Here is a 27,775-nt window from a genome sequence, read left to right on the forward strand (position 1 = left end):
GCTTTCCAAGTGATTATGATGCAAGCTAAAGTTTAAGAATCAGTTTTCTCCTGATTTTAAAAGGGTCCACACGCTTTAGGGGTCGCCATCCTGAAGAACAACAACGTATACTGTGTAAAAATATTGGAGCCCAGTCTGTAATTTTGAAACTAAAAAGCAGTAAAACTAACAAGCAGACCACAAGGGTACTTGTAAGTAGAACTAAAGTTTCTTTTGTTAACAAGAAAAGAAATGAATCTGCTCAAGTATACAGGTAAATTTCTAATGGAGTATTTATCTGAATATCATTCATTTGCCAGTTCTTTGTGTCAAAAAGCATACAAAATTATATTTTGAAAATCAAGAGCACAAAATCTTCCAATTAGCTCCCTCAAACCACAAAACTTGAGCATGTTCCCCTAAAATGCCTTGTTTGAACAGGACTGTCTAGTGTGAGTTAATAATAAAAGAAATTCCAAGTCGCTGTAACAACACCTGTTGGTAAGAGCTGCTGTCTATGTAAGTGTTGGAGAATATATAAAATATAACACCATTCTCATATTATTATAGTTGATGCTCCAGTTCTGTTTTCATAATCAAGAACTACCTGTTAAACAGAGCCCTAGCAGCCATGATAACAGAACCACGTTAACGGTGTGGGAAATGATTACTTTCCTTCCTCCGTAACAGTGACTCCATGGAATATACAACATCTTAATTACGAAGTTAAATAATTTAAAAAGATGAGCTATTTAAGCTCTAACAGACCAAACTTAGCTGTTTGAACGGGCAGCAATTAGGTCGTCCCAGCTTTAAATTCCCGCCATCCTTTGCTAGACTAAGAAAGATGCAAGCTAACCGAACTCATAAGCCACCAATTTTCTTTGTTTTCTGTGGCAGCTTTTTCATGTCTAAAATATCCTCAAGCATCCTCTTACTAGGCTTCTCTCATCCCCAAGAAAAGCAAAGAACTACCCTGCTCAAGATCATCTCTTGCTAACTCTTTCAAAGCTCCTGAGACAAGTCCTCAGGGCCGCAGGTTCAGTAGGGACACTCCCAATAGTAATCTCAGCCATCATTTCTTCTCAGGAGAAAGATCTGGCTCAGAGTTTGAACTTCAAGAACACTCCACAGCTAGTACCTGGCGTCACTGAAGTCAGGGCAAAATGTATGTATTAACAAACATTCTTTCTGGAAACAGATAAAAGCTCTTCAATTAATCCATTTACTTTGGAGCCACTTTCATTAGTAATTTTTAAGTAAATATTCAAATGGCTAGAAAAAATATATTTGCACAATGTTAAGACACTTAAGATATTCCAGATAATCTAGCTCTAATTTCAGTATTTTTCAACTGTCCCACAACTAAAGTTCAAATACACTAAATAAAAAAGTACCGTGAGATTACACTCTGCAGTGCTCTCTCAGATCTCATCTACCCCACCCGCCACCACCGTCGACTCCAGTTGTTCTCTTACCAATATATGTAATAGTACTCGTGCATGCTGTAGAGTTCCAATTCAAAGCCACTTAGAAGATACTGTATCATAATTCGAAGGTTATGGTAAAGGACCCAGGTACCTAAACAGGCCAAATGCTGCCTTTGGGGCTCCTGTTTCAACAGCATAGTGTGAAGGGCTGCATCAACCTTCTCTGCCTATCGCAACAAAACATCATAACATTAACTTTCTTTTCAATGTAATGAAAGAATTACAGGAAAAACCTGCTAAAAATAGCATATGAGCAGAAAATGTGAATCTCACCACCTAAAGAATTCTTATTTTCAAATGCACTTCTCGTTAGGTTTACATTCAAACTTATGAATGTAAACCATTTCTCAAAGGGTAACATTTATTCAAACATTTCCTAAATTAAGAAGATATCCATTTTATAGTACAAAATAAAAATAATTGACTTCAGAGCTTCAGTTATATTAATAATATTGTTGCTGACAAATTTGAAGATTAATATATTTTTATCATGATGTAAACTTGCTCTAATTATAACTACTGTTCTACACATATTTATAGTTTATCCTGATTTTAAAAAAATAATTAAGATGTTTCTCAGTTTGGATTATTGTTCTGTTTCTTTTTGTAAACCCTTTCTTTGGTATATGTAACCGTTACATTTTAAGTGAAAAGGAAATTAACTACACTGAAAAATTAGTCAAATTACTGTTCCAAAGAATTGTTTTTGAAAATCTGGTGAAGGTATATGAATTGCTTAATTCTGGAAGGGAGGGCAACTTGTTGGTTCTTACCTCATCCTGCAAGGTAGCAAATTCCTCAAGGATATGACCAAGCTTATCTCTCTGTCGAGCCCTGTTATGTCCATGGATCTGAATAAGACTACAGAAGGGCTGCAATACACATACAGTTCGTTAACAGTCAATATGAAATTTCCTGATACTGAAGGAAATTAACATCCCAAGCTTTCAAAATCTGGTTTAAGGGAAAAAAATGTTGTGTATATAAGAATCCACGCCTATGCATACTTTTTACATAGGTGTTTCTTTAAAGGAACTCAATACTAGAATCTATCAATAGCTAGAGGAAAGTGGCTGTTTAAGAAACCTGTTTTCATACGGCAAAAATATCTTCCTTCAATCTTTAGGTATCTTCCCACAATTTCAAGAGGACAGTTTCTTTTCTGCTTATTTCAAGCCAAAAGCCAACGTTCAAGGCTGACACGTCTGTGCTGCTTATAAATATCCTGGAATTAGATGACAGCTAATACCTATAGGCCCTGCCTAAGGCTCTTTATTCCTATCTGTACAGCATTCTCATATAAAGTAAAGCATTTCATGAGTCAGACAATGGACAAGAATGCTAGGATGCTCTGATTTAAGACACATGCATTTTACATTTGTGTACTTTGATCAGTATAATCTCATTTAATCAACAAGTAGCCTATAAGAAGTACAGAGGCAATTTAACATTTTCACTTTTAAAAAATTGCGAGGTTTATAGAAAAACAAAGTAATCTGCCTGATAATGATAAAATGTATCATTAAGAAAATGATAAAAATAAAATCTGGCCTTCTATTGATTTTCCTTTTATCATACTATACTGCCTTTATATATACAGATATATAAAAATAATATATACATATATATTTAGTAACTGGAATTAGGCACAAACGAGCTATCTATAAAGAGCTTATAATCAAGTAACAATGATTTATGATTAACTTAATCAACTACCAGGCTTGCATTTCCCCAAACTACCTGCGATTTGAAAAAAGTTCATGATCTCATCTAAAAGCAGTAATTTAAATTTCACTACAATCCTGTTCATTAAGGCAGTACAAAGGTAAGTGCCTAGGGATGTTACACATGTCTCTTGTTTATAAGGTCAGAAATAAGTGAAGTTTTTGTGTCTATTTACAAAAAAATGGGAACTCCTCTTTTCCCAGACGGGGGTCACAGCCCATCCCGTTTTTGTGGTCCCCAGTGGTTATGGTGAGAGGGCATCAAAAGGTGCCTCCGTATGGAACAGCCTTCCAGGAGACCATGGGCTGTGAAGCTACCCATTCAGCGGTAAGAGAGACAGGAACTGCCTGCTTATCCCATGAAGATGAGTAAGAAATGGGAGATGAAAAAACAGCACAAATGAATGCTGCTGAAGGCATTGTACTCCACAGTTTTAAAGCATCCACCACAATGATCCAAATTTCAGTTCTTACCCGAACACAGTGAGTAACAAAGGAATCGATACAGTCCTTAGCCTGGTGATTATTATACAGGCAGCACCTGTAAGATAATGCAATATTCTTTTTATTCAAACTAAACCATCTGGCCTACAAAAAGCAGCAGTGGTTACTATAGGCACTACCAACACACAGGGAAGGTGAAAAACGAGAAAATGGAACCACATACATTACTAAGTTGAAGAGTACTAGCATTAGATTAGGAAATATTTACACTATTTGTTCTTCACACAACTAATGTGCAGTATTTCCAATTAGCTCTGTATTTGGACAATTAAGAGTTGGATCTAATAAAATCAACAAGGAAAGAAGGAAAATCCCAAAGCTCCACTCCTTCCTGATCCTACTTCAGTATCATCTGTTCCCCTCTAGCTGATAGCCTCCCTGGACTGCGCTCACAGTAGTAGTTATAAAGAAAATAGTGCACAAAACCTGAATTTGTTCAAGATGTACCCATATTTCCAACCAGAGGCCAAAATCATCACCTATACATCCCGCTGGCACCTCATTTTCTGTCCTCATAAAGTGGTTTCCCTGTGGTGCTCCTTATCTCAGTTAAAAGCATCACTTCTTGAGAAAGGCCTTCCTGAGCAGTGTGGGAGGGTCTGCTACCTGCCTGGCCCTGGAGGAAATACAAGGGCTGAACAGATGGAAAGATTTTTTTCCTTTCCCTGAGGTGGGAGGACAGTAGCCTTTGCATCTAAGGAGATGGGAAGAAGCAGATTTTGTCCTGGTGCACTGACAGGAGCTGACAACTTGCTACTCCTAAGTGTTTGCCATAACTGAGCATAACCAGAGCCTCAAAGATAAACAGAGCCGTGATCACACAACAGAAAATGGCTTGCAGCAGCCAGAATAAAGAAAAGGTGGACACCTGGAATAGGTGGCAATGTTTAAAACAGAAGTGCTGGAAGGTCCAAAGTAAGAAAATTACTTAAGGTGACAAAAATAGAGCATTAAAAAAAAAAACCCTCTGGATTTGAAAGTTAGGATTTTCAAATTTAAAAAACTTAGTAGATGAAAGATGGTCAGAATAGCCTTGAAGATCAAGAGGAAGAATTTCTCATAACACAGCAAAAAAAAGAGATAAATGTCACAGGAATACAGGGGGAAAATCTACAAGATACAGTATATAAGGAGCTCTTTAAAAGATGAAGGTGAGGTAGTAATTAAACAGATAACAGCATGGGAAAAAATTATCTGATCTGAAGACTTGAGGCTTTTAAAGACTCATTTCCAGATAGGAAATAGTTGAAAATCACACATGCACATTGTGGTAAAACTCCTAAAATAAAGAGACAGTCTACAATCCTTCAAAATGAAGTGTCAAAACACTCATAGAGGAAAAAAAGAATCAGATCAGCATCAAATTTCTCACATGTAACACTGAAAATTTTAACACAGTGGAAAAACATTTACAGACTATCATGCAATGAACTTACTTTGGGGAGAGCACCGGAGGACTGACAAAAGACCGAAGTGCATCTTTTACCATGTCTTGCATGAGATGGGTTCCAAAGACCTTTTTGTTATCCACCAGGAAAGTGGTCTTAAAACAAATGTTATATGTATTAGTAATGCTGTCACAATCTTGACATGTTGTACGTGTGATGCAGCTGCCATTACTGTGACATGAGCATACTTCTTATAAATGCCACAAAATGCAAGAGAAATTAAAATGTACAAAGTTGGTGAAAAAGTTACATAAACCACTGCCTCCACAATGGGTACTGCTTGTTAATCCCTATTTAAGATGTATTCGGATGCAGGAGCACAAAAAATGTGCAAAAAAACAATCTCTCAAGTTCAGAGTAGTTACACTGAACTAGTGAAAATGAACTGACTAGTCTGAATGTATCAAATGAGCTAAGATACAAGAAAGAGTTTCATAAATTATGAAATATTTCATGGTTGCAAATACTAAGCTAGTTGATAATCTTTATCTCTAATCAACACTTTGGAATATAAACTTCCTGAAATTGGAAAAAATATATTTAAAACAAATTAATGTACATACATTATTATTTAATAATTTGCATTTAATTTTCTTTCCTTAATGACCACAATTATTTTAATATTTACTACACCATACCTTACTTGATTTCCTAACACATTTGGATTGTTTCCAGTTTTTGGTGATCATGAACCAAACAGCTTTAAACATTCGCATGCATACAGGTTTTTAAGTCAATGGCAGATTCTACTTCTCTTGGGTAAACAAGCAAGAATCAGATTTGTATATTTATTTTTATAACAATCTGCTATTGTTTTCCAAAGTCACTATAGCAACGCATCCTCCTCAGTGCTTTGTACTTTCAGTTTTTCTTTCTTATTTCCTCTTTTATTAATTTAAAGATTCTGATAGGCGAATAATGGTATTTCATCAGGGTTTTATTTTGCATTTCCCTAATACTAATAATGCTGAGTATCTTTTCATACTGATTTTTTTTTTACCCATTTTAAAAACTGGGTTGTCCATTTTCTTAGTGTAATATTTACTGAGTTCTTTATATGTTCTAGATACAAATCCCTTGTCAGACATCACTGGCAAATACTTGTTCCTACTCTGTGGAGTCTTCATTTCCTTAACAGTGTCTTCTACAGAATTAAAGTTTCAAATTTATCAGCTTGGCATTATTTTTTATGGATTTTGCTTTTGATTTTATACCCTGGAATTCTCTACCTTCCCCGAAGTCACAAAAGATTCCTGCCTACCCTTTCTCCCAAAAGTTTTATTGTCTCACATATAGTGCTATGTAACAAAAGACTGGTTAAAGAACAGGGCTTCTCTGGGTGTGCTCCTCGGTTCCCCTGATCCATGTCCATCGATTTGCCAACAGCACACCTGTCTTGTGGTCAGGTACTGTTGAGTTCCCCAACCTTGTTCTTTTTTCTCAAAGTTGTTTTGGTTATAGTAGTTCCTCTGCCTTTCCACATAGTTTTTAGAAGCAGCCTGTTGACACCTACAAAAATTTCTGCTGTGATTTGGGGATTGATTTGAAACTGCAGATCAATTTTGGGGAGAGCTGATATCTTAAAAAATAACAATTCTTCCAATGAACAAACAAGCAAGGTATTTCTCTCCATTTATTTAAGTCTTCTTTGATGTCTTTCATCAGTACTTTGTCCTTTTTCAGTATGCAGGTCCTACAAACAGGTGTTAGACCTAATATCTCATTCTTAATGTTACTGTAAACAGTACTGTTTTCAAGTTTTTGATTTGCATTGTTCATTGCAAGCACATAGAAATATACCTGCTTTCTGTATATTGGCCTCATGTCCTGTGAGCTTGTTAAACTCATCCATCAGGTCTAGGACTTCTTTGTAGGTTCCTTGGTACTCTATACAGAAAATCATGTCTCTGTAAGGAAACAGTATTTCTTCCTTGCTCAACTGTAAGCCTTTTATCTCTTTTCCTGCCTTTTGCCACTGGCTAAGATTTCCAGTTCTATGGTAAGAGTGGAGTGGTAAGAGTGGACAGCCTTGCTTTCTTCCCAATCACAGGAGGAAAGAATTTAACCTTCCATCATTAAGTAGGATGTTAGCGCTAAGTCTGTTGTACATGCCCTCCACCAGATTAAGGAAGTTTTCTTCTATTTTCCTAATTTTGCTGAGAGTTTTGATCATGAATGGATGTTGATTTTTGTCAAATGGTTTCCCCGAATCTATTGAGACTTCAGAGTGTATCGTAAATTACACTTCAAACTTTGAACCAGCTTTGCATTCCTGGGATAAAACCCACTTGGTCATGATGTATTCTCCTTTTCCATATATTGCTGGATTTGATCTGAAAATACTTTAAGACTTTTATGCCTCCGTTCATAAGGGATATGGGTCTATAGTTTTTTTAGCTTGAAATGTCTTCAGTTTTGGTATTTAGGTAATGCAGGTGTCATATAATGAGTGTGCTTGCTGCTTTTTTGGAAAGAGATGGTGTAGAATCGGCCTGGAGTTTTGTTGGAAGGGTTTTAAGTACAGACTCAATTTCTTCGACAGATTCAAGATTATTCAAGGTACCCATTTCTTCTTGCGTGGGTTTTGGTAGCGGCCCTCATGAAACTGGTCCATTTAACTTTTTCAATTTATGGACATAGAGTTGTCTGTAATATTCCCATATTCTTCTTTTATTGTGAGTAGGGTCTGTACTAATTGCTGATACTGTTCATCTGAATTCTCTTTCTCCTGAAGCAGCTTTCGGCTGCACTGACTTTCCCTACTGCTTGTCTCTTTCCTGTTCTACTCATTTCTGCTTTGATCTTTGGTATATCCTTCTAGTTTGATTTGCTTTTCTTTTTCTATTTTTTTTAAAGTAGAAGCTTAAATTATAATTTCAGACCTTTCTTCCTTTTTCACATGAACATTTAACCGTATAAATTTCCCTCTAAACACTGCTTTAATTGTATCCCACAAATTCTGATATTTTCATTTTCATTCAGTTCAAAATATTCTCTAATTTCTCTCAATTCTTCCTCTTTGATTCAAGGGTTTTTTTTAGAAGTGTGTGAATTTCCAAATATTTGGAGAATTTTCCAAACACTTCTCTTATTGATTACTAATTCAATTCCAAAATAGTCAGAGGGCATACTTTGTATGATTTTATTTTTTTTAATTATTAAGGTTTGTTTTATGACCCAGAATATAATATTGATGAGTGTCTAACACTGTTAAGTCAATACTTCTATTAAAAAAAATAACACTATCTGTGGAATAGCCTTTAAAAGCATCTATCTTTTGTTCCATCAATCAATCAAACGTCAGTACACATTATTTGATGTTTAAAGAAATATTTCAAAACTAAGTGGAACTTACTTGTAATAGAGATCTTGAAAGAACACAAGGTGACTGTTCACTAAATTCACAGAAAAAGTCCTAATAAATACACAGAAAAAAGTAATGTTATTCATCTATTAATAGATTAAATAAAAGCTGAAAATGTTTGCATACAGAGAGTAATTTTTTATTAGACCTTCTGGGAATGATACACTACCAGAGTTAAAATATGCCAAACAGCTAAAGATCATTTCTATAAGAATTATCTAATTGTATGAACGGAACAATGGACAATTTTAGAGCCTAAAAAAAATTTTTTTTAACAAACTGATCAATAATAGTATTATGTGGGTACCAATATAAAATTTGTACGTCATGAAAATAATAGTATCAATAATAATTTACTAGTGACAGAGGTTTCCTGTCTATTTCACAGAAATAAATAACCAAGTAACCAGGCAAACTGATTTCACATTCTTTATTCACAATTTTTACACCTTGTACACACTCCTCAAGGTGAATATTCTGCACCAGAGATTCTCCTATTCCGTATCACCAAGAAAATTAAAATAATCTGCCCCAAAGGAAATCCCTTAACTTCAGCCTCTAAACCGCTAACCATTCCCACATCTGCACCTAGACCCCCTCCTTGTCCACTTTAACAACAGACGTCCTCCACTTGTACTAAGGACTCCATTCCTTCTGACTTTTTCACAAACATGACACACTGTCAGTCATCCTTTGCTCTCCTAGGTATTAATATTCTTCCTCTCTATCAGATCATTCCCATTTTCAACTAAACAGTCAAATTTCTCTTCTCTTTAAAGAAAAGAAGATCATCACATGATCCCCCACTTTCCTCTCAACTGCTGCCTTCTCAGCCAAACTTTCTGAAGGAGCTGGCTGCACCCACCATCTCTACTTAACTCGACCCCCACTCACTGTCAACACATGCAACCTGGCTCTTTGCTTTAGTCACACCTGTCCCCCATTACTAAATCCATGAACACCGATTTTGGACCTTACTCATTTCTTTCATTTGAACTCTCAGCAGCATGCCTTCCTTCTTGAAAAACTTTTAAAATTACTTTTATGTGTTTCTTCCTCTTTGGCCACTTTTCACTTTGTTCTGTAGGTTCAAAGTTTAGTTCCAGACTACCTTCTTTTCTATATACCTTTTTCCTCATAAGTTTTGAAGTATAAAAACTTATGCTTCAATTACTATCTATACTGCAAGAATTCCAAAACTATAACTCTAGGCACAAGACTCTCGACTCTAGCCACACAGCCAATACCTATTCAGTATCTCTACTTAAATACTTTAAATTCAAACTCTACTTCAATAAGACCTTCATTTGACTCTCAAAGGTCCTTCAAGAATTTCCCCCTTTCAATGAATAGCACCATATGTGCATGTAGACTTACAAGGCAGAAAACCAGAGGCCTTCCTGAGAGCTCTCTCATGCCCCCCTATTTAATTAATCACAATATTCTATCAACTTTAGCTCACACATAGCTCTAACACTGACAATCTCATCATCTCCCTGCCACCCTTCTAGTCCAAGTTACCATCCTCTCACTCCTGGACTGTAGAAATTATTTCCTAATTTATCCCCCTCTGTTTACTCTGGTCCCTTCCAATCTTTCCTCTACAATGCAGCCAAATTCTTAATCAAGTTATGTCACTGCTCTACCCATACTGATCTTGCTTAAAATTCTAATGGTATTCCTTTGCTCTGTGATACAGACTGAACTCCCTAATGTGGCTTAAATGGCATTGCCTGGCCTGCCCGCCTCTCTTGCCTCACCAACCCCTCATCCCCATCACTCTATGCTCCACTCTGCTACTCTTCTTTTAGGTCCTCAAATGTATCAAGTTCTTTCCCAACACAAGGACGAGTATTCAGCTTCCTGCACCTGGAACTGTCCACCTACTGTCCCAAATGAATATTTCCATAACCATCAGATCTTAGCTTTACCTTCACTTCTCTAAGAAAGACTCTGATCATCTAGGTCAGTTCCTCCATTAGATGCTGTATCTTCTAGTTCATTTCCTTCATACTGCTCAGATCGGGTTGTAATTCTATGATCATTTTTATGATTATCTGATCAATTACTATCTCACGCTACACTGTGAGCCCCATGACAACATGGATGACGGGATGACCTACTTTTGCTCATTACTGTATACGAGCCATAGCACAGTGCCTCGCACAAAAAGCATGTTGGCTGAACTGATCAGTGTACATACATACTCGCTATCACAGTTCGTCTGTACTCAATTTCTTATTGCTAGTATATATCCGTAACATGATATACTCTATAAAGTCCACTATTTACTTCATTTAAACTAGCTATCTTCCTAATTACTCCACAGCTGTCAAAAGCATCATCTTTTGGGTTCCTAACCTATGTGTTTCCCTTTACTAATGTCACTACCCTCCTCCTTACCGTTGTTTTTCTCTATATACAAAATACCAAAAATTTCGAAAATGCAGAAAAACACAAAGAATAAACTATCACATAGCATTCCAGTACCTAGAAACAGTCATAATTAATATTTTGGTATTTGTTAATCGTTTAAAAAAGAATCTGGCTGAATCTGGCTTTGTCTCTGACAACCATTTCTGTATGCAACAACATATGTGACTATTCCCTTTTTCAATATTAAATATTACTACACTTTTCAATCCAGTTGTTGTAAGTTGCATTTCTTAAATTACTAGTGAGGTTACGCATTTTTCATGTTTGTTTCTTTTTAAATGTATATGCTCGTGTCCTTTCCAATTTTTCATTGGGATGCTTGTTTTTATCTTACTGACATGTGAAAGCACTCTCTAGAATCTGGCACTTTATCCTGATAATAACACGTTTCCTATGCAGATCCACCAGACTATTTGGTCCATTATCCTCCATAACTCTAATCTTCTCTACTCTTGGCCCCTGTTACACTCCCCCACATCCACTGTGTCCCGGGTCTTACAGGGGTCCAGATTCTTCCATTACTATGCTTTCTTCACGTCCAGTGACAGCAGTCCAAGCCTGGCTCCCCCACCTCCCCTCTATTATGGTGTGTCATTATGCATTCACCTCCCTGATAAAGTAATCCATAATCTTCTGCCAGAATATCAAATTCCAATTGTTGCATTGTACTTTCTTATTCCAATTTACATTGATCTTCTCCTTTTCTAAAATCTTATAATTAATCTGGTCAAAACAAATATATATTCATACAATTAGAAAAGTAGATGCAAAAGAAGAATAAGAAAATCTCTATTCCAATTCCAGATATGACACTAACTAATCATCTAGTTTGTTTATAAAGCCCACAAAACCTTAGTTTAGTTGTACAATGAACAGCAACTGATTTATGTCTATGACCTTTTCTACTTTTGAGATTTCTATGATTCTTATGACAGAATAGGAAAAACTACTAAAAAGAAAGGAAACACAAAAGAAGGTAATAAAGGCATAATCAGTGAAAGTTTCACTGAGGAATAAAGACTTAAGCTGGGCTTTAACGACAAAGAATTAGTGGAAAGGAAAATAAAGTTACTATAAGAAAGAGCATAAGAAAAGCACAAATCTTTACTGACCATCAATTACACCCCAGAGGCTGCTGCTAAATTCTAGGAATATAAACTAGATAACGTGTCATCTCAAGGAACGCAAGTGCAGAAGCAACCTGAAACCAACAAGGAACACTTCACAGAGGAAATGACAGGAGGCTAGAACACTGAGGGGAAACAACAGTCAAGTGAGATCTAGGTACAGTCATGCAAAACAAGCTAGTGCACTTACATCTAAATACTCTGCATATTTCTACCTTCCTAATTGTAATATATGTCACCACAGCCTTACCAATTAACAAAACTCCATCCCTGAATGTTTTAACATTCCCTAAATAAACCACGTTTTTCTATATTTTAACTCATGAAAAATATTAATCCAAAATATGCTAGCTTAAAAATGGACCTACTCTTTTACATCCAGTAACTTCACTGTTTAGCAATTTATCTTAAGGGGTAAGGAAGCACATGATATAAACGTTTACCAACAAAGATACTCATCTTAGTATTGTTTGTAACAGTAAAACACTGAAAATGACCTAAATATAATTCAATATGAATGGACTAAAAAAAAATCTGTAGTGTATACTTACAGTGGAATACCACGTAGCCATTAAAATAATGTAGAAATATGTATACTTGTTCACATGAAAAGATGTTCATGATATGGAGATTAGTGATTTAAAAAAAGGAAGTTACCAAACACCATGATCCGATTTTTGTATGAAAAAAAAACCTTACAGATATGTTCATAAATATGTATGTGTGTATATATGCACGCGTGCATAAACACACACATTTATTTATATAAAAGGTTCTGATGACAGAATTGAGGATTCAAATGTCCATTCTCAAAACTCGGGTGAATTACCTAACTTCTCTGTATTTTAGTTTCTTAATCTCTTCAATAGATAGTATAAAAGCCTTATGAGGATTAAACACAGAAAAAAATATATGTACACACACCACTTCATTCTCTAGGTATCACAGAAAATAAGTGAGCAGTATTATTTACCCTTAGGACAGTGAGTCTCAAAAAAATAATAAACTATTCTGTTGTAAAAGTTGTACTTCAGAATAGAGATTGGTACTTACCAGGATACAATGTAAATTTGTTAAATTGACCACCTCACAGACAGTCTTTATTCTGTCTATTAATCTTGCAAAATAGTTGACCATTTCTTCCCTTTTAATTATTTTTGCATATCGAGGGAAGGTGGGTGGAAGTAGTCTCTGATTAACAAGGGGCTCAAAACCCATCATAATTGGATGATCTAAAAAGAAAATAAATAAGTAACATTTTCAACATTTCTCTGAATTTTAAACCTCAAATACTACTAAATATAAAAAGGCTAGTTTCAAAAGCATCTGCAAATTCTAATAATATACTCTAAATGGATTTATAATTTACGATTAAAAATAACATACAGATTCAATAATCGAAAACTGTACTTCTTACATGGTGATGGCAGTGGTGACAGAGAGGTTTCTACCTCAAAATTAGCTCCAAGCCAAGAATGGGATAAAACAATACATTTAACATAGTCTCTCAAATAAATAAATAAATAGATAAATAAAAGGGCAATGCCTTTTATTAACCATGAGATTGTGAAGAAAGGTCAAATGGGAAGATAAGTGTAGGCTTATCTTTCCTTCAATCACTGAACTGTAGACTCAATTCAAACTCAACTACATAGTGATGTAAAACAGCAGACAGCAGTCCCCCACCTCCACCTGCATGAGTCTGGAATGCACTTGGCACTGAAATGTACTTCCAGAATAATATAACTTATCACAAGAGACCTAAGGGTGAGGTCCGCTTTCCCATTCTCAGTCCTCTGACGATCTCCCTTTTCACACTAGTACAAAGCTCCAAATTGTCTTTTTCAACTTGAATATCCCTGCCACTTTTATAGAAAAAAGTGTCATACTCCAGTGTAAACTATGCACTGTCAGATGCTGTGGGAGCTATTTACAAATCTAGAAATTGTAGATAACTGATAAACATGAAATTCTGTTCTGTCTGGTAGAGATTCAACTGACTTCCTCTATAGGAAAAAGTTTTGCTTCCATTTATAATTTATTTCAGTATTGCACTACCCCATATAACTAGTGTGTTTTAAAACGTTTCATGTCTGGTTATGTTACTTAATGAGCTTAACAAAATCTTTAACATGTTCACCTTTATATCTGTGTAAGTCATGGTTTTACCTTTTTCCAAAAACCATTTTTTAAAACTCCCTATTCCCTAAGCACTAAAAGACATAAGTAAGCACAGTGACTACAAATACCATGTTCTTTTATGCCTCTCTACTTATACACAAACTGTTTCTCCACCTGTAAAACATACCCCCTTGTTCTTAGCCTGGGAGATACGGTATAGCTTGACTTCTCTCTCATCCTCGGTCCCCCTCCCCCTCTCCCCAGTACTTTCTATATACACTATTACACTGTCTAAGTGGGATTACATCATTTTGTCCCTGTCTCTGAGTTCTCTTGAAAGCAAAACCATGCTTGGATCCCTAACACCAAATGCCAGGTTCATTAACAGGCACTGGACACACGTTTGCTGAATGACAAGATATGCACGCTCAAAATAAAATGAAAGACTGCCATCACTATCCCAGTTTGAATTTCTGATTCACAATACTACATTTAGAACTAAGGCAAAAATAGTACCAGCTTCATTACCACATGAACATGGATACATTTTGGGCTTTAGTGATAAATACACAGAATCCAGATATTTACATAGTACATTACACTTATTTTCTCTCAAAGCATTCTAACATGCATCTAAAATTATTCCTAGTAATATTCGTTAATTTTTTGGGGGGTGGGATAATGAGGTTTATATAGTTACACAGTTATTTATTTTTTAATGGAGGTACTGGGGATTGAACCCAGGACCTTGTGCATGCTAAGCAGGCACTCTACCACTGGGCTGTATCTTCCCTCCCACCCTTTAATTCTTAATACACCTATTTTTAGGCTTTAAACCACAGTAGAAGATAGATAATGGCCACTCACGGAAATTTATATTACCATGAAAAGAAGCAACTATTAATGGGAAATGGTTAACAAACACAATGTATTCTGTACACAATTTTATACAGACTAAAAAGTTCAATATAAAACAACATTAACTTTTGAAACTAACTCAGCCGTCCTCACAGCTGAGGTTTAGCAGCATCCCTGACCTCTATCCACTACGTGCCAGGAGCAACCTCCTAGCCGTGACATGGATAAAGACACTGCTAAATGTCCCTGGGGAGCCCCCAGTGAGAAACACTGGTCTAGATGAACACCAGAAGCAACTATAATTCAGTGAGGATAAGCTCAGGATGTAACAGGAGCATCTAATCCATGTAAAAATTAGATGAAAGACTTCACAGAAGTTTAAGAAAAGACCTAAATGATACGTTAGTCAAAGGACAAAATATTAAGACAAAGTATTCCAAGCATATCAAAGGCTTAGAGCTCAGATAACATGGCTGCTTTTCCTTTTCCCTTAGGGAGCTGCAATTTTCCAAGTCATAACTTCTCTGATTTCAGGAAGTAAAAATAGATGCATATAAATAGAATGGGGACAAAATCCCTACGCATAAAGTTAGAAGTTATCTGTATGCTCTATTCTTTGCACACATTTAAATTTTCCACCTACGTTTTTCTGGACACAGTCCTTGTTAATGGTTAATAGTTAAAGTGGTTCCTAGTAGCTATTTTTAAGTCTCAGCTGTTGTTGAATCTCATGCATAAGGACTTTGTAACCATCCTATACCAGAGATGGTAACTTGCCCAACTAGAAAAGTGCGTAGGAACTGAGACGTAACAAGAGATCAAAGCCGTTATTCAACATATGTAAGAGTTAAACAGGAGAGGGGATAAAAGCCAGGCAGGAGTTTGTATTTGATTTCATGGCAACATAAATCACAAAGTGTTAAAGGAAGCCTTCCCATATCCACTCCCCCCAGAATAAACTGCCCTAACATTTTCCCAGACTGTCTTATACTTATCTGTCTTACATTGAAGCACCTACTAAACGATTTAAGCCCAGAAAAGATAATTCACATCACTAACCACTGCGTGCTGTGCTCAGAAAAGATTTCCTGAATTAAACTGGATACAGATCAGGCAAGACAACTTCTAGACTCTCTTCTGATTTTACATGTCTGTATGTGTACAAAAACTATCTTGGTCTTCCAGTTAACATACTTCATAATACATAAATGCTTTTCAGTACATAACAAGATGATTTTCTCTTCACGTTAGCACTCTTTTAAGAATAAAATAATAAAGTACAATTACTATTTTCAAAACATTATGGCACACTGGCTTATGAGTGTTTCAGTTACTATACTGCTTGGTAGGTAACCTGCCCTCATGATCACAAGCAGGAGACTATTACAAGCAGCACAAGGTCCGCGGGTAAGAGATTTATAATAACAACGTGCTTTGATTTAACTTAACAAAGTTACTCTAAAATTAATTAAATGCCAAAACTAAGGTCTGGAAATGTATAAGTCAAAAGACAGAGACGTTATATCATCTTAAGGCAACATGTCTCTCCCAAGTCACAGAGGCAATTTACAGTCAGACTTATTGAAATAATAAATTTTAGATGCCCTGAAGTTGGAGGGAATTCTAGAAAACAATGCAGAAGCTGCTGAGGTTTTGTTATGTTAAACTGCACTTCTTATGGCTACTTGATTTCTTTTATAAAATGTAGTAACGTTACACTACCTGAAATAAGCCAGACACAAAAGGACAAATATTGCATGATCCTGCCTTTGTACGGTACCTAGAATAGTGAAACTTAGAGAAAGAAAGCAGAATGGTGGTTGCCCGGGGCCTGGAGGAGGGTGAAATGGGGTGTTACTCTGTAATGAGTATGGAGGTAGAATTTGGGAAGATGAAAAGTTCTGGATATGGGCAGTGGTGACAGCTGCACAACAATGTGAATGTACTTGATGCCACCGAATTATACATTTAAAAACAGTTAAAATGGCAAATTTCATGTTATAAATACATCAATACAATAAAAAAAAGTTATAAAAAGGCGTTGAAACACAACTGTTAAAGCCTCAAAAAACATGGCCTTAATGAATATTCTATCATAATCACTGGTCACAGTAAGTTATATAAGCAACACAATATGCATATAAGTAATGTTATATGCACATCTACATATTTTGAAGTTTTTTTTCTTTTGGTGTGTAGTTTTGCATAGGTATCCATGCAACAGTTTGAAAAAGTTTCAAATGCAACAAAAGGTTATACACAATGCAAAGCGAATCTTCTGCTCACTTGTGACCCCCAGTTAATCTCTTGAGAACGAACCACTACTACAAGTTTCTCCAATAACACTGGAAGAATTCAGTATCTCATTTTTAACAATGGATAGATCATCTACACAAAAAATCAGTAAGAAAACATTGGAGTTAGACGACACGTTACACCAGATGGACCTAACAGACATACATGGAATGTTTCATCCAAGAGCAACATTCTCAAACACAGTGAATATTCTCCACAACAGATCATATGATAGAATACGAAACAAATCTTAACAAATTTAAGACAGAAATCATACCAACTATCCTTTCTGACCACAATGTTATAAAACTAGCAATCAATAAGAGGAAAGCCGGAAAATCTATAAATATGTGGAAACCAAACAACATACTCCTGAACACCAATGGGTTTATGAAGAAAACAAAGGAGTTTTTTTTTTGAAATCCTGAAACAAATGAACATGAAAAAAACATACAAAAAGCTACAGGATGCTGCAAATGTAGGTCTGAGAGGGAAGTTTATAGCGATAAACGCATAATTAGGAAAGCAGAAGATCTCAAGTAACAATCTAACTTTACACCTCAAGGAACCATGAAAAGAACAAATTAAGCACAAGTTACCAGAAGGAAGGAAGCAAGATCAGAGTAGAAATAAATGAGAGAAAAATAATAGAAAAGATCAACAAAACTAAGAACTAAGTTTCTGAAAAGATAAAATTGACAAACCGTTTATGTCTTTTGATTGGAAAGCTTGGCCCACTTACATAGGTATGGACTTGCCATCTCCAGTTTGTTAATTGTTTTCTGGTTGTTTTGCAATTCCATTGTGTTCTGCTCTTCCTTCTCTTGCTCTTTTCCTTTGTTATTTGATGATTTTTCTCTAGCGGTATGCCTCCTTTTCTTTTTACCTTTTGCATATCTACTAATGGCTTTTGCTTTGTGGTTACTATGGTCCTTGCATAAAACTAAATATATTTAAAACAGTCTATCTGAAGCTGATAATAACTTCAAAGCTGCCCCCTCCACCCTGATATTTTACGGTTTTGACTTCATAATTTTGGGGGAAGGGTGGTATAGCTCAGGGGTAGAGCACATGCTTAGCATGCACAAGGTCCTGGGTTCAATCCCCAGTCCCTCCATTAAAAAAAAAAAGAGGGAGAGAGAGAAAAGATATTTGTGACTTCACAATTTGCAATATATAGTTGCATATCCACTAACAAATGATTGTATAGTTTATTTTTAACACCTTTTGTCTTGTAACCTTCATACCAGAGATATGTGATTTATCTACCATTACAATATTAGAATATTATGAATTTAACTATATTCACCTTTACCAGTGAGTTTTATACTCTCATGTTTTCCTACTAGTAATGAGTGTCCTTTTGTTTCAGCTTAAAGAACGCCTTGAACATTTCTTGTGAGGTTGTCTAGTGGTGGTGAACTCCTTCAGCTTTCGTCTGGAAATTTTTTCTCTCTTCCTTATTCTTAAAGACAACTTTGCTGGATACCCTTGGTTAGCAGTTGTTTTGTTTTGTTTTGTTTTGTTTTGTTCTGTTCTCCCTCAGCACTTTTAATATATGATCCCCCTTCCCTTCTGGCCTGCACGGTTTTTGCTAAACTATCTACTGACAGTCTTAAGGATGTTACCTTGGATATAACAAATTGCTTTTCTTTTGCCGCTTTTAAGATTCCTTGTCTTTAACTTTTGACAATTTAATTATAATGTGTCTGAGTGTGGGTCTCTTAGGATTCAACTTATTTCAAAATCTCCAAACCTCCTGAATGTGGATGTCTGTTTCTTTCCCCAGGTTAGGGAAGTTTTCAGCCATTATTTCTTTGAATAAGCTTACTGCCCCATTCCTCTCTCTTCTCCTTTTGGAATCCCTATCATGTGTATCCCGGTCTGCTTGATGGTATCCCAAAAATCCCACAAATCCCACAAATCCCACGATCTATCAGTACTCTTTTTTTCCCCTACCCTGGATGAATTCCACTGCCCTGTCTTCAAGTCCGCTGACCCTTTCTTCCACTGATCTAGTCTGCTGTTTAACCTATTTAATCTTTCAGTTCATTTCTGAATCCTTCAACTCTGTGATTTCTCTGCTGTACTTTTTGAAATTTACTATCTCCTTGTTGAAATTCTCACTTTGTTCATGCATTTCTTCTTGACCTCAGTGACCACCTTTAAGACTGTTGTTTTGAACTTTTAATCAGGTAAACCACTTATATCCATATCATGAAGATCTGTTTCGGGATATTTACCTTGTTCTTTTGTTTGGAACATACTTCTGTTTCTGTTTTCCTTGACTCTCTGTGTTGGTTCTGGGAATCAAATAAAACATCTTCCAGTCTTGACAGACGGATCTCATGTAGGAGATAAATTTTATCATACAAGAGATAAACTTGGTCACTCAGCCCAGCACAAGTTCATAGTTGGCTCTCAAAGTTTTGTGACCATCCAAGCCTCCTTTGCTCTCAGTGGCTCCCAGTAGTTGAGTGTGTGCCAAGACCCATGAGAGTCCCCAAGGAAAGGACCACAATCAGTACCTAGATGCAGGCTAATTAGAAGCTGGACCTTCAGGCAGCAGCTGGGAAAGTTATGTAGTTAAATCCTTTCTAAGGAGAAACTAGGAGAAGGTTGTTTTTGCCTAACCCTTCTTTGCTGGGCCTGGGTATACAGCCATGGGGAAGAGTGCTCTACAACCATTAGTAACTATTTGTTTGATACAGCCCTGTGAGACTCTTGAATACATGCCCCACTGGCTATTACTGCCCAGTGATCTGGGGGCCATCCCCCCAGGTGGCAGCTACAAAATCCTGGGCACCAGATGTGTGTATAAGCTCCTTCTTGGGAGACACTGTCAAATGGGTTTTATTATTGGAGTGGGCTAAAGGGAGAAGGTGGGAGAGATGCCTGCTGGCTTCTCTGGTCTCTGGGGATGATCTCAGGCAGCCCCTAGATGTCTTCTAACTTAGAAGCTTGGCTGTCAGGCAGCAGCTTTTGAAGTATGGAGATAAACCTATTTCAGGGAAAGAATGGGAGATGAGTGATTTTGCATGCTCCCTGTGCTGAGCCCTGGGGAGTAGAACCAGTTAAGGATTGATTCTTTGCAACATGAGTCTTGTAGGACTCATGAATGGAAGCCCCTGGGAGGAGGAGCCAAGATGGCGGAGTAGAAGGGCGCTCATAGCTCCCCTTCTCCCACAGATACACGAAAACTCACATCCATGGACTCACCCAGGCAACCAGCGCACCGGCTGAACTCTGAAAGATCATCGCCTTCTTCAAAAAACAAAGATGCCATGAATTTGGTAGCAGAAAAGGAAAAAAGAAGAAAAAAGCAAAACGGTGCGGGACCGGTTCCCCGGGGAAGGACCAGCAAAGGAGGAACAGCGCTTGATTGCTGGGTCTTCCCCTCTCCAGAGGAGAGGCCAGCAGGACAGAGGGGGAGCCTCCAAGGCTCAGATCTGCAAGAGCACCCCTTGACCGACAGAACTAAGTTAAACAGGCACAGAGGGTCCCTGTGACACCCAGCCTGAGATACGAGCCGGCAGCTGGGGGCCGGGACAGGCTGCCCAAGCCGGGCAGAGGACTGGAGCAGCGGCACTGAGGCAGCCCCAGGGGACTGCAGGGTGCTGTGCGATGTGGCTGGGAGGGGATACAGAGCAGAACCACCTCGGTCCCCCACAAATTACGAAAAAAGCAAAGCAACACTGCGGGTGTGGCCTGGCGGGGCGGGGCACTGTAGCCTTTGTCTCCTCAGACCTGCAGCGCCATTACTGGCGCTTCTCACAAGAAGAGAGGTGGGGAGCAGCCACAGCCTCCATATCCTCCTGTGCGCAGCCCCCGGGCGGGGGTAGGGCTGAGACCTGAATCCGCACCAGGGGCTCCACAACCTCCCAGGCAGGACTGAGACTTGTTTACAGCCTGAGGCAGATAGGATCTTTCTGCCCTGGCACCTCAGAGAACTCATGCCACCAAGACAAACAAATAGCTGAGTTTTGCAGCAGACCAGGGGCAGGGCTGTTCCGTGGTCTTCCCTGAGACCGCCTATAGAGTGCTGACCCAAGACGGAGCTGGCAGCTGCACAGAGCAGCAAAGCGACTGGCGCTGGGGGAGGGCAGGCAGTGACTCGCCTTCCTGGTAGGAATGCAGCACCTGACCGTGGTGCTGGGAGGGAATGCGATCTGCCCATCTACCGGGCCGGTCTGCAACATCTGACTGTGGCATCAGGATGGGGAGTGAGCCGCCCGTCTACAGTGAAGAACAGCACCTGACCCAGTGTTGTGAGGGGGCGTGATATGCCTGCCGACAGGCACTGGGAGCAGCACAGATGAGGGCGCCAACGGAGGGCCTGAGGAAGCAGCAAGCTGAGTTTGTGAAACAGGCTGAAGACAGAAAGACCTCTCAAAATCATAAAGAGCACACAGTCTTCAAGAGAACACGTCCCTTTTTTTTTTAATCTTTTTTATATCTGTTCTATTTTCTATTACCTTTTTAATTTTTTACTTTTTAAACAATTGTGTATGTCTACAGTTTTAATCCCTTTAAAATTAAAAAAAATCTTTTCATTATTATTCTTTTTTAAAATCCACCTCATTTCATTTTTAATTCTCTTGGTTTTGATCTCCTGTTATTGATTATACGCAGGTTTCAAATATTGTTTTCTGATTTTTTTCTCCTTTTTTTTTAGGTTTTTAAAAGACGTCTCAATTTGATTGCTATCCTGCTTCAACTTGCTCTTCTATTATTGACTATACACTGTTTTCAAATCTTTTTTTCTCCATTCTTTTAAAATTCTCTTTTTTAAGATTTATTCCTGCATAGACTTTAGATAGATAAATAAATAAACTCCTTAAGGACCACAATAGACTACTGATACTCCTTAAGCCACAGTGCCAGAAAGATACGAGCAATATGAAGCAGAGGAACAATTCCCAATTAAAAGATCAAGAGAAATCCCCTGAAAGCACGATCAAGGAAATAGACATTGATGGCCTACTAGATGAAGATTTCAAAAAAGGAGTGATCAAAGTACTGAAGGAACTAAAAGAAATAGTGTTTAGAGATATAAAATATGTCAAAAATGAAACTGAAGCTATAAAGAAGAACCAAGTAGAATGGTAAGCCCATTGGCTGAAATGAGAACTGATCTAAAGGCCATACAAAGCAGGCTAGATAATGCAGAGGAACAAATAAGTGACCTAGAAGACAGGACAACAGAAAGCACCCAATCAGAAGAGCTGAGAGAAAAACAAATAAAAAATAATGAAAACAATATAAGGGGCCTATGGGATAATATAAAGTGTGCCAATCTACTCATAATAGGGGTTCCAGAAGGGGAAGAAAGAACAAAGGGGATTGAAAAGGTATTTGAAGAAATCATGACTGAAAACTTCCCAAACCTAAAATATGTAAGTACAGGAGGGTCCCAAACAGGAAAAAACCCAAATAGACCCACACCAAGATATATCATAGTCAAGATGGCCAGAGTCAAGGATAAAGAAATGATCCTAAAGGCAGTAAGAGAAAAACAAAGTTACAAGGGAATCCCCCTAAGGCTCTCAGCTGATTTTTCTACACAAACAGGCCAGAAGGGAGTGGCAAGATATATTCAAAGTCCCAAATGAAAAAAAGATGCAGCCTAGGATACTCTACCCAGCAAGGGTATCCTTCAGAATAGAAGGAGAGATAAAGAACTTCACAGACAAGCGAAAACTAAAAGAGTTTAGCAACACTAAACCCATGTTAAAAGAAATATTGACAGGTCTACTCTAAATAGAAAAGAAGCAGGATCCTACAAAAATGAGAAACTTATAACTGGAAAGATGATAACTACCATGAATTACAAACAGAATAAATGCAAAATTGTAAAAGAAGACATCTAAATCATTAAAAGTGGGAGAGGGAAGCAAGGAAATATAGAGTATTTTTTTTCTTTTCTTTTTTAAATTTTTTGTTCTCAGTAGGATGGGTTTGAGATTATATTACTATCCGTTTAGTAGAAAGAGTTATAGTAATGGGTTAATAGACTTACAAAAAAGGGTAACCACAAGCCAAAAACTTACAAGTGAGTCACAAAAACTAAATAAAATCCAAGATAATACAAAGGAAAATTACCAAACCACAAAAGGAAGAAGAAAGGAACAAAGAGGAAATACCAAATAAACTGCAAAAATAAGTTCAAAATGGTAATAAACACACCTCTATCATTAATTATGGTAAATGTTAATGGACTAAATGCTCCAGTCAAAACACGCAGAGTGGCAGACTGGATAATAAAGCAAGAACCTTCAATATGCCGCATACAAGAGACCCACGTTAGGGAGAAGGACACATACAGATTGAGAGTCAAAGGATGGAAAAAGATATTCCGCAAATGGAAAAGCCAAAAAGGCAGGTGTTGCAGTACTGATTTCAGACAAAATAGACTTTAAAACAAAGGCCATAAAGAAAGATAAAGAAGGACATTTTATAATGATTAAAGGAGTAATACAAGATGAGGATATTACACTCATTAATATATATGCACCCAACATAGGAGCAGCTAAGTACATAAAACAATTACTAACAGAGATAAAGGGGGAAACTGATGGGAATGCAATACAATTGTTGGAGATTTTAACACCACATTAACATCACTAGACAGATCTTCTAGACAGAAAATAAATAAGGCAACAGAGAAATTAAATGATACAATAGAAAAATTAGATTTGGTGGATATTTTCATAGCATTACACCCCCCAAAATAGGATATACATTCTTTTCAAGTGCACATGGAACATTTTCTAGGATTGATCATGTACTTGGGCACAAAAGAAACCTCAACAATTTTAAGAAGACAGAAATTATCTCAAGCATGTTTACTGACCACAACTAGAAATCAACTACAGAGAAACAAAGGAGGAAAAAAGGAAAGCATGGAGATTAAACAACATGGTATTAAAAAACCAATGGGTCAATGAGGAAATCAAAATTGAAATTAAAAAATACCTTGAGACAAATGAAAATGAAAACACAACCACATAAAATTTATGGGATACAGCAAAGCCAGTGCTAAGAGGGAAGTTTATAGCAATACAGGGCTTCCTCATAAAAGAACAATCTCAAATAAACAATCTAACCCACCAGCTAAAAGAACTAGAAAAAGAAGAGCAAAAAACCCCAAAAAGCAGCAGAAGGAAGGAAATAATAAAGATTAGGGAGGAAAAAAATAAAATAAGAGATTAAAAAATAATAGAAAAAATCAATCAAACCAAAAGCTGGTTTCTTGAAAGAGTAAATAAAATCGACAAACCTCTGGCCAAACTCACAAAGAGAAAAAAGAGAGCACAAATCAGCAAAACAAGAAAGGAAAATGGAGAAATTACAACAAATAAAATAGAAATACAGAATGTCATACAAGAATATTATGAAAGACTATATGGAACCAAAATTGATAACCTAGAGGAAATGGACACGTTTCTGGAAACATACAGTCCACCAAGACTGAACCAAGAAGAAACTGACCACTTGAACAAAATGATCACTACAAATGAAATTGAATTAGCAATAAAAAAACCTCCCTACAAATGAAAGTCCAAGACTGGATGGCTTCACTGAGGAATTCTACCAAACATAGAAAGAAGAACTCATACCAGTCCTTCTCAAACTCTTCCAGAAGACGAAAAGGAGGGAATACTCCCACACTCATCACACTCATTGTATGAAGCCACCATCACCCTGATACCAAAACCAGGCAAAGACACCACCAAAAAAGAGAATTATAGGCCAATATCACTGATGAACACAGATGCAAAAATCCTCACCAAAATATTAGCAAATAGAACTCAACAGCACATAAAAAAGATTATACATCATGATCAAGTGGGGTTCATCCCAGGGACACAAGGGTGGTTCAACACATGCAAATCAATCAATGTAATACATCACATCAACAAGAGAAAGGACAAAACCACATGATCATCTCAATAGATGCAGAAAAAGCATTTGATAAAATTCAACACCCATTTATGATAAAAACTCTCACCAAAGTGGGTATAGAAGGAACATATCTCAACATAATAAAAGCTATATATGACAAACCTACAGCCAGCATAGTACTCAATGGTGAAAAACTCAAAAGTTTCCCATTAAAATCTGGGACAAGACAAGGATGCCCACTATCACCACTCCTATTCAACATACTCTTGGAAGTCCTAGCCACAGCAATTGGGCAAGAGAGAGAAATAAACGGGATCCAAACTGGAAAAGAAGAGGTAAAAGTGTCACTATATGCCAATGACATGTTACTAAATAAAGAAAACCCTAAAAGGTCCATACAAAAACTACCAGAGCTGATCGAAGAATTCAGCAAGGTAGCAGGTTACAAGATTGATGTTCAAAAATCAATTGCATTTCTTTATACTAATGATGAATCAATAGAAAATGTAAAGAAACACTCCCCTTTAAAATAGCACCCAAAGTAATAAAAAACCTAGGAATAAATCTAACCAAGGAGGTGAAAGAATTATACAGAGAAAACTATAAACCACTGATGATGGAAATTAAAGAAGACTTTAAAAAATGGAAAGATATCCCATACTCCTGGATTGGAAGAATCAATATTGTTAAAATGGTCACACTGCCCAAGGCAATCTACAGATTTAATGCAATCCCTATCAAATTACCCAGGACATATTTCACAGAACTAGAGCAAATCATTATAAAATTTATATGCAACCACAGAAGACCTAGAATTGCCAAAGCATTACTGAAGAGAAAGAAAGAGGCTGGAGGAATAACTCTCCCAGACTTCAGACAATACTACAGAGCTACAGTCATCAAGACAGCATGGTACTGGTACAAAAACAGACATATAGACCAACAGAACAGAACAGACAGCCCAGAAATGAACCCACAAACTTTGGGTCAACTAATCTTTGACAAAGGAGGCAAGAATATACAATGGAATAAAGACAGTCTCCTCAGCAAATGGCACTGGGAAAACTGGATAGCAGCATATAAATCAGTGAAGCTAGAACACTCCCTTACACCATACACAAAAATAAATTCAAAATGGATCTAAGACTTAAACATAAGACAAGATACAATAAACCTCCTAGAAGAAAACATCAACAAAATATTATCTCACATACATCTCAAAAATGTTCTTCTAGGGCAGTCTACCCAAGCAACAGAAATAAAAGCAAGAATAAACAAACGGGACCTAATGAAACTTCCAAGCTTCTGCACAGCAAAGGAAACCATAAATAAAACAAAAAGACAACCTACGGAATGGGAGAAAATTTTTGCAAATGAAACCGACAAAGGCTTGATCTCCAGAATATATAAGCAGCTCATACAACTTAAAAAGACAACAAAAACAAAACCAAAAACGAAACCCAATCCAAAAATGGGCAAAAGACCTAAACAAGCAATTCTCCAAGGAAGAAATACAAATGACCAATAGGCACATGAAAAAATGCTCAGTATCACTAATTATCAGAGAAATGCAAATCAAAACTACAATGAGGTTATCACCTCACACCAGTCAGAATGGCCATCATTCAAAAGTCCACAAATGACAAATGATGGAGAGGCTGTGGAGAAAAGGGAATCCTCCTACACTGCTGGTGGGAATGCAGTTTGGTGCAGCCACTGTGGAAAACAGTATGGAGATTCCTCAAAAGACTAGGAATAGACTTACCATATGACCCAGGAATCCCACTCCTGGGCATACATCCAGAAGGAACCCTACTTCAAAATGACACCTGCACCCCAATGTTCAGAGCAGCATTATTTACAATAGCCAAGACATGGAAACAGCCTAAATGTCCATCAACAGGTGACTGGATAAAGAAGATGTGGTATATTTATGCAATGGAATACTACTCAGCCATAAAAACCGCCAACATAACGCCATTTGCAGCAACATGGATGTTCCTGGAGAATGTCATTCTAAGTGAAGTATGCCAGAAAGAGAAAGAAAAATACCACATGAGATAACTCATATGTGGTATATATATAAGAAAAAACATAAACACAAAATGGAAACAGATTCATGGACACAGAGTACAGACTTGTGGTTGCCAAGGGGGCAGGGGGTGGGAAGGGACAGACTGGGATTTCAAAATGTAGAACAGATAAACAATATTATACTGTATAGTACAGGGAAATATATATAAGATCTTGCGGTAGCTCACGGTGGAAAAAAAATGTGACAATGAATATATGTATGTTCATGTATAACTGGAAGGTTGTGCTCTACACTGGAATTTGACACAACATTGTAAAATGACTATTACTCAATAAAAAGATGTTAAAAAAAGAAAAAAGAATGGAAGCCACTTTGGTCATCAGAGCCAGGAGATCCGGGTCCCATGCTCCTGTAAGCAGCCACAAAAGCTGGGATGCAAACGTATGTACAAGTTCTTTCCAGGAAGATACTGGTGATTTGGAGTGGGCT

The 27,775-nt window shown here is 37.1% G+C and overlaps 1 protein-coding gene across 4 annotated transcripts in view; it reads right to left on the reverse strand.

Annotated features, from left to right (window-relative positions):
• The window catches only part of NAA35 (N-alpha-acetyltransferase 35, NatC auxiliary subunit), an 84,468-nt gene that overhangs the window by 8,113 nt on the left and 48,580 nt on the right, over positions 1-27,775 (reverse strand). For all 4 annotated transcript variants that reach the window (XM_015243529.3, XM_006209239.4, XM_072959189.1 and 1 more), the window contains exons 12-17: positions 13,126-13,304; positions 8,501-8,560; positions 5,134-5,240; positions 3,668-3,734; positions 2,243-2,341; positions 1,458-1,636 (exon numbers count right to left, since the gene is read on the reverse strand). In XM_015243529.3, the coding sequence (XP_015099015.1) occupies positions 1,458-1,636; positions 2,243-2,341; positions 3,668-3,734; positions 5,134-5,240; positions 8,501-8,560; positions 13,126-13,304 (691 nt within the window). The remainder of the gene's footprint in view (positions 1-1,457; positions 1,637-2,242; positions 2,342-3,667; positions 3,735-5,133; positions 5,241-8,500; positions 8,561-13,125; positions 13,305-27,775) is intronic.

This window comes from Vicugna pacos, chromosome 4 (genome assembly GCF_048564905.1).
Source record: "Vicugna pacos chromosome 4, VicPac4, whole genome shotgun sequence".
In the NCBI taxonomy this organism is placed as follows: domain Eukaryota; kingdom Metazoa; phylum Chordata; class Mammalia; order Artiodactyla; family Camelidae; genus Vicugna; species Vicugna pacos.